General features: G+C 37.0%; 3 protein-coding genes across 4 annotated transcripts in view; 1 reads left to right on the forward strand and 2 right to left on the reverse strand.

The window, feature by feature from the left end:
- Positions 1–998, forward strand: part of LOC104735374 — a 3,811-nt gene extending 2,813 nt beyond the window's left edge. Inside the window, exons 3-6 of one of the 2 annotated variants that reach the window (XM_010455153.2) lie at positions 13–207; positions 286–354; positions 459–657; positions 757–998. In XM_010455153.2, the coding sequence (XP_010453455.1) occupies positions 13–207; positions 286–354; positions 459–657; positions 757–827 (534 nt within the window). In that variant the 3' untranslated portion in view covers positions 828–998. The remainder of the gene's footprint in view (positions 1–12; positions 208–285; positions 355–458; positions 658–756) is intronic. The other variant, XM_010455154.2, reaches the window with a different exon arrangement.
- On the reverse strand, positions 894–3,002 carry LOC104735373 (WAT1-related protein At5g13670-like). The gene is made up of 7 exons (XM_010455152.2): positions 2,739–3,002; positions 2,599–2,661; positions 2,364–2,480; positions 2,017–2,266; positions 1,649–1,810; positions 1,416–1,564; positions 894–1,331 (listed from the first exon to the last, which is right to left on the reverse strand). The coding sequence occupies exons 1-7, from the start codon at positions 2,939–2,941 to the stop codon at positions 1,109–1,111; spliced, it is 1,167 nt and encodes a 388-aa protein (XP_010453454.1). The 5' UTR covers positions 2,942–3,002; the 3' UTR covers positions 894–1,108.
- LOC104735375 (elongator complex protein 1) lies at positions 5,137–7,379 on the reverse strand. Its single transcript, XM_010455155.2, has 3 exons — positions 6,389–7,379; positions 5,784–5,885; positions 5,137–5,695 (listed from the first exon to the last, which is right to left on the reverse strand). The coding sequence occupies exons 1-3, from the start codon at positions 7,360–7,362 to the stop codon at positions 5,380–5,382; spliced, it is 1,392 nt and encodes a 463-aa protein (XP_010453457.1). The 5' UTR covers positions 7,363–7,379; the 3' UTR covers positions 5,137–5,379.

The following is a 9,447-nucleotide window of genomic DNA, read 5'->3' on the forward strand; positions in this document are numbered from 1 at the left end:
ATGGAAGCAGAGGAAAACATGTCTTTTGAATTTGGGAATCCCCTATATGCTAGTCCTAGAGTTGATACCTTACTCGTGCCCAAAAGTCATGTTTCAAAGACAGCTAAGAAGGGTTCTACAAACACATTTCCTTCAAATGTGAAGTCCTTGTTGTCAACCGGAATGTTTGATGGGGTTAATGTGAAGTACTATTCGTGGTCACGTGAGGTCAGTTTCTTCTTTTATCTGTCTTGAGAAGGAAACCTTCCATTATAATCTTCTATGTACTGAAACATGATTTGGCAGAAAAATCTCAAAGGAATCATAAAGGGGACTGGGTATCTATGTGGTTGCAGCAACTGTAACTTTAATAAAGTAAGCAACGTGGTACAAATAGTTTCAGTATTTCACTGGTAGCTATGTCTGTTTGGTACAAATCGATGTCATCTGTTTATTTTACACACTCAACTGTGCAACAGGTTCTTAATGCTTATGAGTTCGAGCAGCATGCTAATTGCAAGACAAAGCACCCAAATAACCACATATACTTTGAGAATGGAAAGACCATTTATGGCGTTGTTCAAGAGCTGAAGAATTCACCTCAGGAGAAGTTGTTCGATGCTATTCAAAATGTCACAGGATCTGATATCAACCAAAAGAATTTCAACATCTGGAAAGGTAGTAATGCAACATAGACATTTTAATAGGATATAGCTGCTTAGAGCATGACAACAAGATACAAAAGCCAATCATTGTTCTACTTATGTCTCTTTTCAGCTTCATATCAAGTTGCCAGCCTTGAGCTTAAGCGTATCTATGGGAAAGATGCAGTCACTTTGGCCTCTTGAGAAGAGAAGTTATCAACTGGAAGGTTTTTTGTCGTAAGTGAAATCCATTCTTAATCCCTCTGTAACTATAGCTTCTGATATAATAAATCAGAACCGTGTACTGCTATGATGAAGTCTAGTTCGTTTACTCAAGTACAAAGTACTGCAAGGACAGAAAATTCTAAGCTTTTATGAGACTTCTGTAGACCAATGCTTGCTCTTATTCTGGCAAACCATCATATCAACACTATCAAAAATGTTAAGCGGTATATATAGAGAGATCATGGAACAAAATCGGCGTCTCAGACTGACTCCTGAGATCGAGCTGTTGCCTTTGTTGGGATCATTATCTGGTCACTGGTGGGTACTACTCGGTTATTATCAGGCGTGGGAACCTTCTGTTCGTCAATCTTTACCACAGTCTCTGCACACCCAGCGTTTGGTTGAAGCTTCCCTCCCTTGTCCTTGCTTTTACCCCACAGTACCAAATATATCCCAATGACAATGACAAATGACCCAACAACCCTGCAAATTTAGAGGCCATAATCAATACTCTCAGCTGCTTTTAGATCTATCACAATAGTAGTCTTAGATCAAGGCAATTGTTACCTTCCTAGGTACATATTTTCCAAGAAAATAAAGGTGCTCAGAATAGCAACTAGAACCATACTGAGCGGGTTGAATGCGCTCACAAAAACAGGCCCTCTCTCCTTTGACGCCCATCCAATAACATAGTATGCTAACCCTGAGACAAGTCCCTGTGAGACAATCAACAAAACTTCTTTCTTCAGCAAACATACACACACATAAAAAGGGTTTTACAGATATAAGAATTGATGTACCCCATATATTGAAGCTAAAAGCGTCACGTCTGGTTTGATTTTCCAGACTGACATGTTTTTCCTTTCCCATATCAATCCCAGAACAGTAGCCTCCAACATCCCCATAATGCACATTAGAGCAGTTAGCGAGAGCTCAGCTTGATATTGAGCCAGAATCTTTGCCTGAAAAAAACATAAATTCCTCTGTAACCTCAACTCTCCGTGATTTCACTGTTTTGTTCACTAGAGGTATTATCAGTTAATGTTTTTATGCCAAGAAATAAGTTGAAGTTTGTTTTTTAAGGTAGATACCAAGATTCAGAGGAACGGAGGCGTGGTTGTCCTGACCCTTTTACATAGCTGTTATAAGTATAGGGAAAGGTTCCTACCTGTAAAATAATGTAACATGACCAACTGAAGCAGCTTGCTACAAGCATAATTGATCCTCTTGCTATATCGTCCTGTTTTGGAATCCTCATAGCATCTGAATGTCCATTAAGACCCTTTGAGTTATTTGTCCAAGGCAGCTCAATGACATTCCCTTTCACGAATGTCATGAGCATTGCACCTCCAACAGCCACCATGGTTCCCACCAGCTTTGCCTGGCTGTGACGCTTTTTGATTGTTACCTCCTCAAGCCTTACAAGAAAACAGAAACCAAGTAAAATCGTTTCAATGATGTTTGCATGGGAAATAATATTGGTTTAGAGTGAGATAGAGGGATAGAGTTAATTACTTGAAAAGGCAGGCCATTATGAATGTCATTGCAGGAAGTGCATTGCACAAAGCCGATGTGAAAGTGGCAGTGGTCAGTTTCATCCCTGAGTAGTACAGGTTTTGTTCCACCACAGGCCTGCATTTGTTCATTAAAAACAGAGTTACTTACATTTACATACACGGATACATAGCACAAGGCAATACCCTATCATTATGAATCGGAAATGGTGTAAACGACAAAGTCTTCTTCTTACTCAAATAAACTAAGGATAGCTATTTGAAGCAAGATTTTGAAGGTCATCCGTGGTCTTGTGTTCCTGCGTTTCCATAACAAGAAACCATTATTTTTAAGTTCGTAGTGTAGGTCTGAACCGGAAGAAGAAGAAAAACAAACCTTTCAAGGACGAAGGCGAAAGGAGTAATGAGAACTGACGCAACTGCCATCCGGTAAGCAACTAAAACGTGAGGGCTCATTCCAGCGTTCAAAGCTAATTTTGCTACTATAGACATCAATGCGTACAAACACTGTATGAAGACAATAGCTATGAATGGCTTTGCTCTCTTAAGCTTCATTATGCTGCATAAAACTTTTTTCATGTGAATGGTTAGAAAAGAGTTGTTTTGGTTTTGTTACATGGAAAAGAAAGAAAACAAAAGTTATATCTATAAAATCGTATGCGTGTGTATTATACATAAAATTCTGTTTGAAGCCTCACCCATAACGTTTTCATGTGAGCATTTTAAAAAAAAAAACATAATTAGTGAAGTGCAAGGAAATTAATACATTTGCCTAAAAAAGAGGAAATATGGGAGCACTAAACTCGTGTTTTAAGGGGTAAAAATTGCTTGATTGGTTTGGTGCTGATTCTCATGGACCACTTTAATTGAATTTTTGTCAACATACCCACCTTTAGTTAATTTGGCAGTTTCAAGTACTAATCTCAGTCGCTTTCGCTAATTATTTATATGACCATTGTTTTCGATTTTAAATTTTCTTCGTCACATAATTTTGTAACCGTCTAAACCGATCTATATGAGTCCAATCACATTATCAACGGCTTCTGATGGATTTTTCTCTATAATTATAGCATTACTATTATGGTGGGATATAGGGACCTAACATGCATGCATGTAGAGAAACTAGAGTCCTATATTGTGTAATCCCAATAATTATGAGACCGTTTTATACGCCACAAAGCAAAACAAGAAAGTGACACAAACTCATATGAAGTGGATTTACCAATATAATTTTGCAACACACAACATAACTCGTCATACAAAAAGTATGGTTTACTTGAAAATGCATATGGTTTTCTTCTTCTCTCCTCGAGTTCATAGGAACATCATTAAGTGGACAAGAAACACTCTAAGTGCACTATAAAGTCTTAATTAGTTAATTAGTTATAGAACTGCTCTAAGAAAAGAATGTTTATTTATTTATTTGAAGTATTATGTATTTTAGTTAGTTTTTTTTTTCCATTTTAATTATACGGATAACAATATATATATATATATAAAGTTAACTTTTCTCTCTTCTCCTTCCTTCACATCATCATCCACCTAATCAATATTTTTTTTTGTTATTGCATTAAAAATACTATTTTAAATAATCATTAATTGCTTATTTATTATTTATAATTAATAATACTTAAAATAAATAAAAACGAATTAAATAAAATTAATTCAATTTTAAAATAGTATATACAATAACCTAATTTTTTTAGTAGATAATAAAAATAATAACTATATAAAAATGAATTAAGTAAAATAAATGAAAATTTTAAAATATTTAAAATAATACTATGAATTTGTTATAGTAATAGTGTTATTATTCAACTTATAACCAAAAAATGATCATATTCCAAAATTTATAATGGGTTAGTGAGTTTTAGAATGGAAGTAAGATTTTAATGCATAGTGGAGTAAAAAAATAATTTATGTAATTGTATTTATAAAAATCTAAAACAGAAAATAAAATTGAAGTGGAACATTAGTTTCTAAGAAACATATACTACAAAGATTTATTATTAAATTTCACTTATAAAAAATAAAAAATTAGAGAAATATCTTTAGTCAAGTGGTTACAGCACCACTTCTGCGACCGAACCCACCAGATTTCAACTCCACTAAGTCGTGTTATCCTCCGTAGTAGAGATTGGTCTTGTCGATTCAATGATGACAAAAAAAATAATTACTTAACTCAATTTAAAAGTTTTAATCTAAAACAAAGATATTGTAAAGGTCACATTTTTTTTTTGAGAAAACTGTGAAAAATAATTTGGAAAAGATAATTCATCTAAAAAACAAAATCAATGGTCAGAAAATATAGAAAAAATGAACATTTTAAAAAAAATCAATTTTAGTGTGAACATGTTTTTTTAGTGAACGGATATTCATTGTCAAGTTTAAACGTTTTCCCATTTAGACATTCTTGACTTGGGTCAAAATTCTATTGTGACAGATGATGCACTTGGACAACCCCATTGTAGCCACATAACAAAATCTCACGCAAATAGATAAAACAAATAAATATTATAGTCAACAATATATCACTTAAAGTTAGTTTAGTGTTTATATAGATTTTTACTCAAAAGTTTGAATAATTATATTTGAGCTCAACAACTTATAGTGATTGAAAAAATTAATTCTAGTGATATATATGATGAGACGAGGATATATTTATAGAGTTAACGTATGACGTACGTCGGTTTTCTTCAGAAAAAAAAAAAACAAAACAGGAAGAAGAAGAAGAAATTAATGTGATGCTAAAAAAGAAAGTTACATCAATAGAATTTGAAAATAGAAAATTATGACAGAAAACAACTCCTCTTAACACATCACGTGACGTACGTTGTTGGACAACAAATAAGAACACACACCTAAGCCGCGAACAAAAATGGAGCCGATGCACCTTAATCTCTTTAAGTGTGTGTCAAACAGTAAATAGGAAAGAACCAAAAAGGTAGATGATGTTTGAAAAGCACAAGGTTATTGTTGATATAGCTTATTCAGTCATAAACCCGATCTAGAGAATTTCATGGGCTAACGAAGACCTTAAGCATCCAGCTAAAGGTATCAGAATCTCGTGCTGTGGATCTCGTCTTCTGAGCGTAACGTTCAAAGCTATAAACTTCTTCATCTACGCTCTCGCTGGACATTGTATCGTTTGCTAGCTCTACAGCTGCTACTTGCGAGACCTGAAAATTCTCTGCAGTCTGTTGCAACTTCTGTGCAGACTCCGTTTCACCAAGTGTTACCAGACATATCAACAACGACTTCAACTCTCTCTTTCCTCCATCGGTCATCCGCATACCCTTCAAATGATCAACAAGAGCCATCTCCTCACCCGCACTGCATTTTTACCTCAAATTTATTCATTTACATTTTTGCTCATCATTGATACCGATTAATACTTTTCATAAGAGATGTATATATATACCTGCCAGCACGAATTTTCCCACTCTTTCTCTGGCGCCTCAAATCTCTTGCCCTGCTAGTAGCCGTGCTTGAGCTGACTGAAGCAGCAGAACCTCTCCTTGTCCTGGACCAATAGCATTGATAACAAGAACTTTTAGGTTAGATCCAAACTAGTTAACTGTTTCCCTATCTAATCCACAAAACAACTACATTACAGAGACTTTGATTCCCTAGCAAAATGTTAATTCTCTACCGAATGTCCGAGAACTTTTAACCTGTCAACAAATGCTTAACCAAAACCTAGAATATGCCCAACCTTCTTTTCAATTGTCAGCTCTCAGCTAGCAGGCTCAACAATCATGCACTAAACCCCCCACCCGAAATTTTACCACTTTACCAATACAAAAATATATATGTTGGAATCTTCATGCATATAATTAGATGCTGGTTAATCGAGTACACAATCAGAAAACATGATGAAGTCATCAGAAAAACCAAATCTGAGCTCCTGTTTCTAAAAACGATCAATACCTAATTCAGCTCCGTTTGTCTTAAATATGTAAGATCAGCAGGAAAAAATTCTACATAGATAAAGACTGAGAGAATAAGACAAATGCAAGGATGTACCCCAAAGTATAGGCGCTCATTCCACTCAGGTTGCTACTTGCTTCTGAAGCTGTGTCCTCGTCAAGATCAACTACAGACCGCTCCTCGGATTTGAGCTTTGCTGCAAGCAATAATCGTCTCTGCCGAACAGCTAAATAGCGAGTCAAATATTTTCCTACCTTTTCTATTGATTCTCTGAATTCACTTAGTAAACCACTAGCACACTCCAGAGCAGAACTCTTCACTGAGGTTATACCATCTGCTGTATGCAAAAATGCAACCCTTAATGCCTCTTCCCATTCCCTCGCATTAATAAGCAAACTAATTCCACCACTTATGTCTTTGCAATATTCAAGAGCTATTTTTGCTGCTTCCGCTGGTTTCCCAAGAGCGTTGACCTCTTCACAGAGTTCGTATGCCAATTTCAAGATCTCATCTTTACTTAATTTCATCAGCGCCCCAACTCTGAGTACCCCACTCCAATCACCACATTCACGATATGCCTTAGAAGCCTTTTCCAGTTTACTGCAACATAGGTACGTAGTGGCAGCATCTTCAAAACGTTTTTCATCAATGAGATGATCTGCCCAAGCCTCTAGAACAGCTCGTTTCTTTTCAGGATCTGTGATTAGCTGGAGGCCCAGAGGGAAAAGTTGAGGGTTTTTCTTTATTAAGTTCATGCAATCAGAAAAGTAGCCATCCCCTGCTGATACAATGCTCCTAAGAGCACTATCAAAACGTTTCAATTTAATGTCAATGTTGAAATGCATCAGGGATTCGGGCATTTTTTCCAGCTCCTGAAGATAAGGTAGAAATTCTTTTGGATCACGCTGGGAATTGAGTGCCACAATAGCTGCAAGGTTCAGATCATAAAGACCTAAGGCAGCTTCAAAGACAGCCTCAGAATCTAATAACCACAGAAGATGTTTCAAGGCTTCTTCTGCAGATGGACAAGACTTTTTCCTTATAGCATCAGAAGAGTTTAGCAACTCCATTTCACGAACAGATTTGATCCTCAAAAGAGATTCTTCAATAGCTGGTGGATCACTTCGGGCAAGAGTAGTCAAAATACAGAGTTCTCTTGATGGACTCTCTGGTATACGTTCTTCAAGAGCCTTCCTAATTGCTTGTAGAACTGATGATACTTTGTTACTGGAACCATCTTTCACTTGAAAAATCTTGTCTCCCTTTTTGGAAAAGGAAAAGTTTTTGTACAGTGTTTCTGTAACATTTCGTTCTTCATCGCACAAACAAATTCTGTAACATGGCTCAAATTGTTTACTTGTTCAACAAATTCTACAGCTGACTGTAGAAATGCCTGCCACCCATATAGATCCACGATAACATTAAAATCGATTCTGTGACGCCTTACCAAGTTTAATGCATCTTTGAACCGTTGTTGAGCTAACACATTCGTAATGGATGAGAGGACCAGCTTTCTGGGATATATGCATTCGAGATTTCCCCGCATAGTCTGTAGCACTACAGCAGCTTCATCTCCATTGAGGACTCCTACTACTTTTGCACCTCTTTCCCAAATATTAACATAGCTCATATTTTCCTCGTCTCGCCTTCTACCATCAATAACAAAGTACACGTTTCCAAGTGCCAGATCTCCCTGCAGTACATCCTTGGTATCGACAATAAAGAGAAAATCCTGTTTGGTCAAAATGATCAAATGGGTAACCACTTCATTGGCCAACTCTGAATAAAGTGAAAAACTGCTACAGTTATTACATAGGCTCTTCCCGTTGATGTACAGTCTACCCATATCATCAAGCCCACATATCAAGGGTTTATGCACTCCACCAGCATCAACCTGCGCCACCCTCACCCAAGGACATGTCGATGAAAAACATACACTATCATCACTAGTACGAGTTTCCATAATTCCTGACCTTGACGCATATCCAAGCACTTTCCCACCCTCAAACTCCAAAAAGGCTGAATCACGCTTACTAGGATTCCAGGCAAGAGCCATGACTGGTGATTCGAGAAGTGTCTGGAAAGTAACGCTAGCCTTGAAGCCAGAGCAAGTCACTTGATCAGGAACATGATCCTCATAACAGACTACTTCAACTTCTTGTAAGTAAGAACCATGAAGCTCTGTCTCAAATGCTCCCGAAGAGAGACACTTGTTGTGGCTAGAACCATAAGCAGAGACACACAGAAGTGAGTGGACATCCAACCATAGAAGATGTACAAAANTCTTGCCCTGCTAGTAGCCGTGCTTGAGCTGACTGAAGCAGCAGAACCTCTCCTTGTCCTGGACCAATAGCATTGATAACAAGAACTTTTAGGTTAGATCCAAACTAGTTAACTGTTTCCCTATCTAATCCACAAAACAACTACATTACAGAGACTTTGATTCCCTAGCAAAATGTTAATTCTCTACCGAATGTCCGAGAACTTTTAACCTGTCAACAAATGCTTAACCAAAACCTAGAATATGCCCAACCTTCTTTTCAATTGTCAGCTCTCAGCTAGCAGGCTCAACAATCATGCACTAAACCCCCCACCCGAAATTTTACCACTTTACCAATACAAAAATATATATGTTGGAATCTTCATGCATATAATTAGATGCTGGTTAATCGAGTACACAATCAGAAAACATGATGAAGTCATCAGAAAAACCAAATCTGAGCTCCTGTTTCTAAAAACGATCAATACCTAATTCAGCTCCGTTTGTCTTAAATATGTAAGATCAGCAGGAAAAAATTCTACATAGATAAAGACTGAGAGAATAAGACAAATGCAAGGATGTACCCCAAAGTATAGGCGCTCATTCCACTCAGGTTGCTACTTGCTTCTGAAGCTGTGTCCTCGTCAAGATCAACTACAGACCGCTCCTCGGATTTGAGCTTTGCTGCAAGCAATAATCGTCTCTGCCGAACAGCTAAATAGCGAGTCAAATATTTTCCTACCTTTTCTATTGATTCTCTGAATTCACTTAGTAAACCACTAGCACACTCCAGAGCAGAACTCTTCACTGAGGTTATACCATCTGCTGTATGCAAAAATGCAACCCTTAATGCCTCTTCCCATTCCCTCGCATTAATAAGCAAACTAATTCCACC

This window comes from Camelina sativa, chromosome 13, assembly GCF_000633955.1.
Source record: "Camelina sativa cultivar DH55 chromosome 13, Cs, whole genome shotgun sequence".
In the NCBI taxonomy this organism is placed as follows: Eukaryota; Viridiplantae; Streptophyta; class Magnoliopsida; order Brassicales; family Brassicaceae; genus Camelina; species Camelina sativa.

Coding starts and splice junctions, on each gene's coding strand:
- LOC104735373 (XM_010455152.2), bottom strand. CDS start 2,941: ATGAAAAAAGTTTTATGCAGCATAATGAAGCTTAAGAGAGCAAAGCCA. Junction 2,481..2,598: donor GCTATCCTTAGTTTATTTGA/GTAAGAAGAAGA, acceptor GAACAAATGCAG/GCCTGTGGTGGAACAAAACC. Junction 1,811..2,016: donor CATGTTACATTATTTTACAG/GTAGGAACCTTT, acceptor TGTTTTTTTCAG/GCAAAGATTCTGGCTCAATA.
- LOC104735375 (XM_010455155.2), bottom strand. CDS start 7,362: ATGGAGTTGCTAAACTCTTCTGATGCTATAAGGAAAAAGTCTTGTCCA. Junction 5,886..6,388: donor ATGAGCGCCTATACTTTGGG/GTACATCCTTGC, acceptor CTATTGGTCCAG/GACAAGGAGAGGTTCTGCTG. Junction 5,696..5,783: donor GGGAAAATTCGTGCTGGCAG/GTATATATATAC, acceptor GTAAAAATGCAG/TGCGGGTGAGGAGATGGCTC.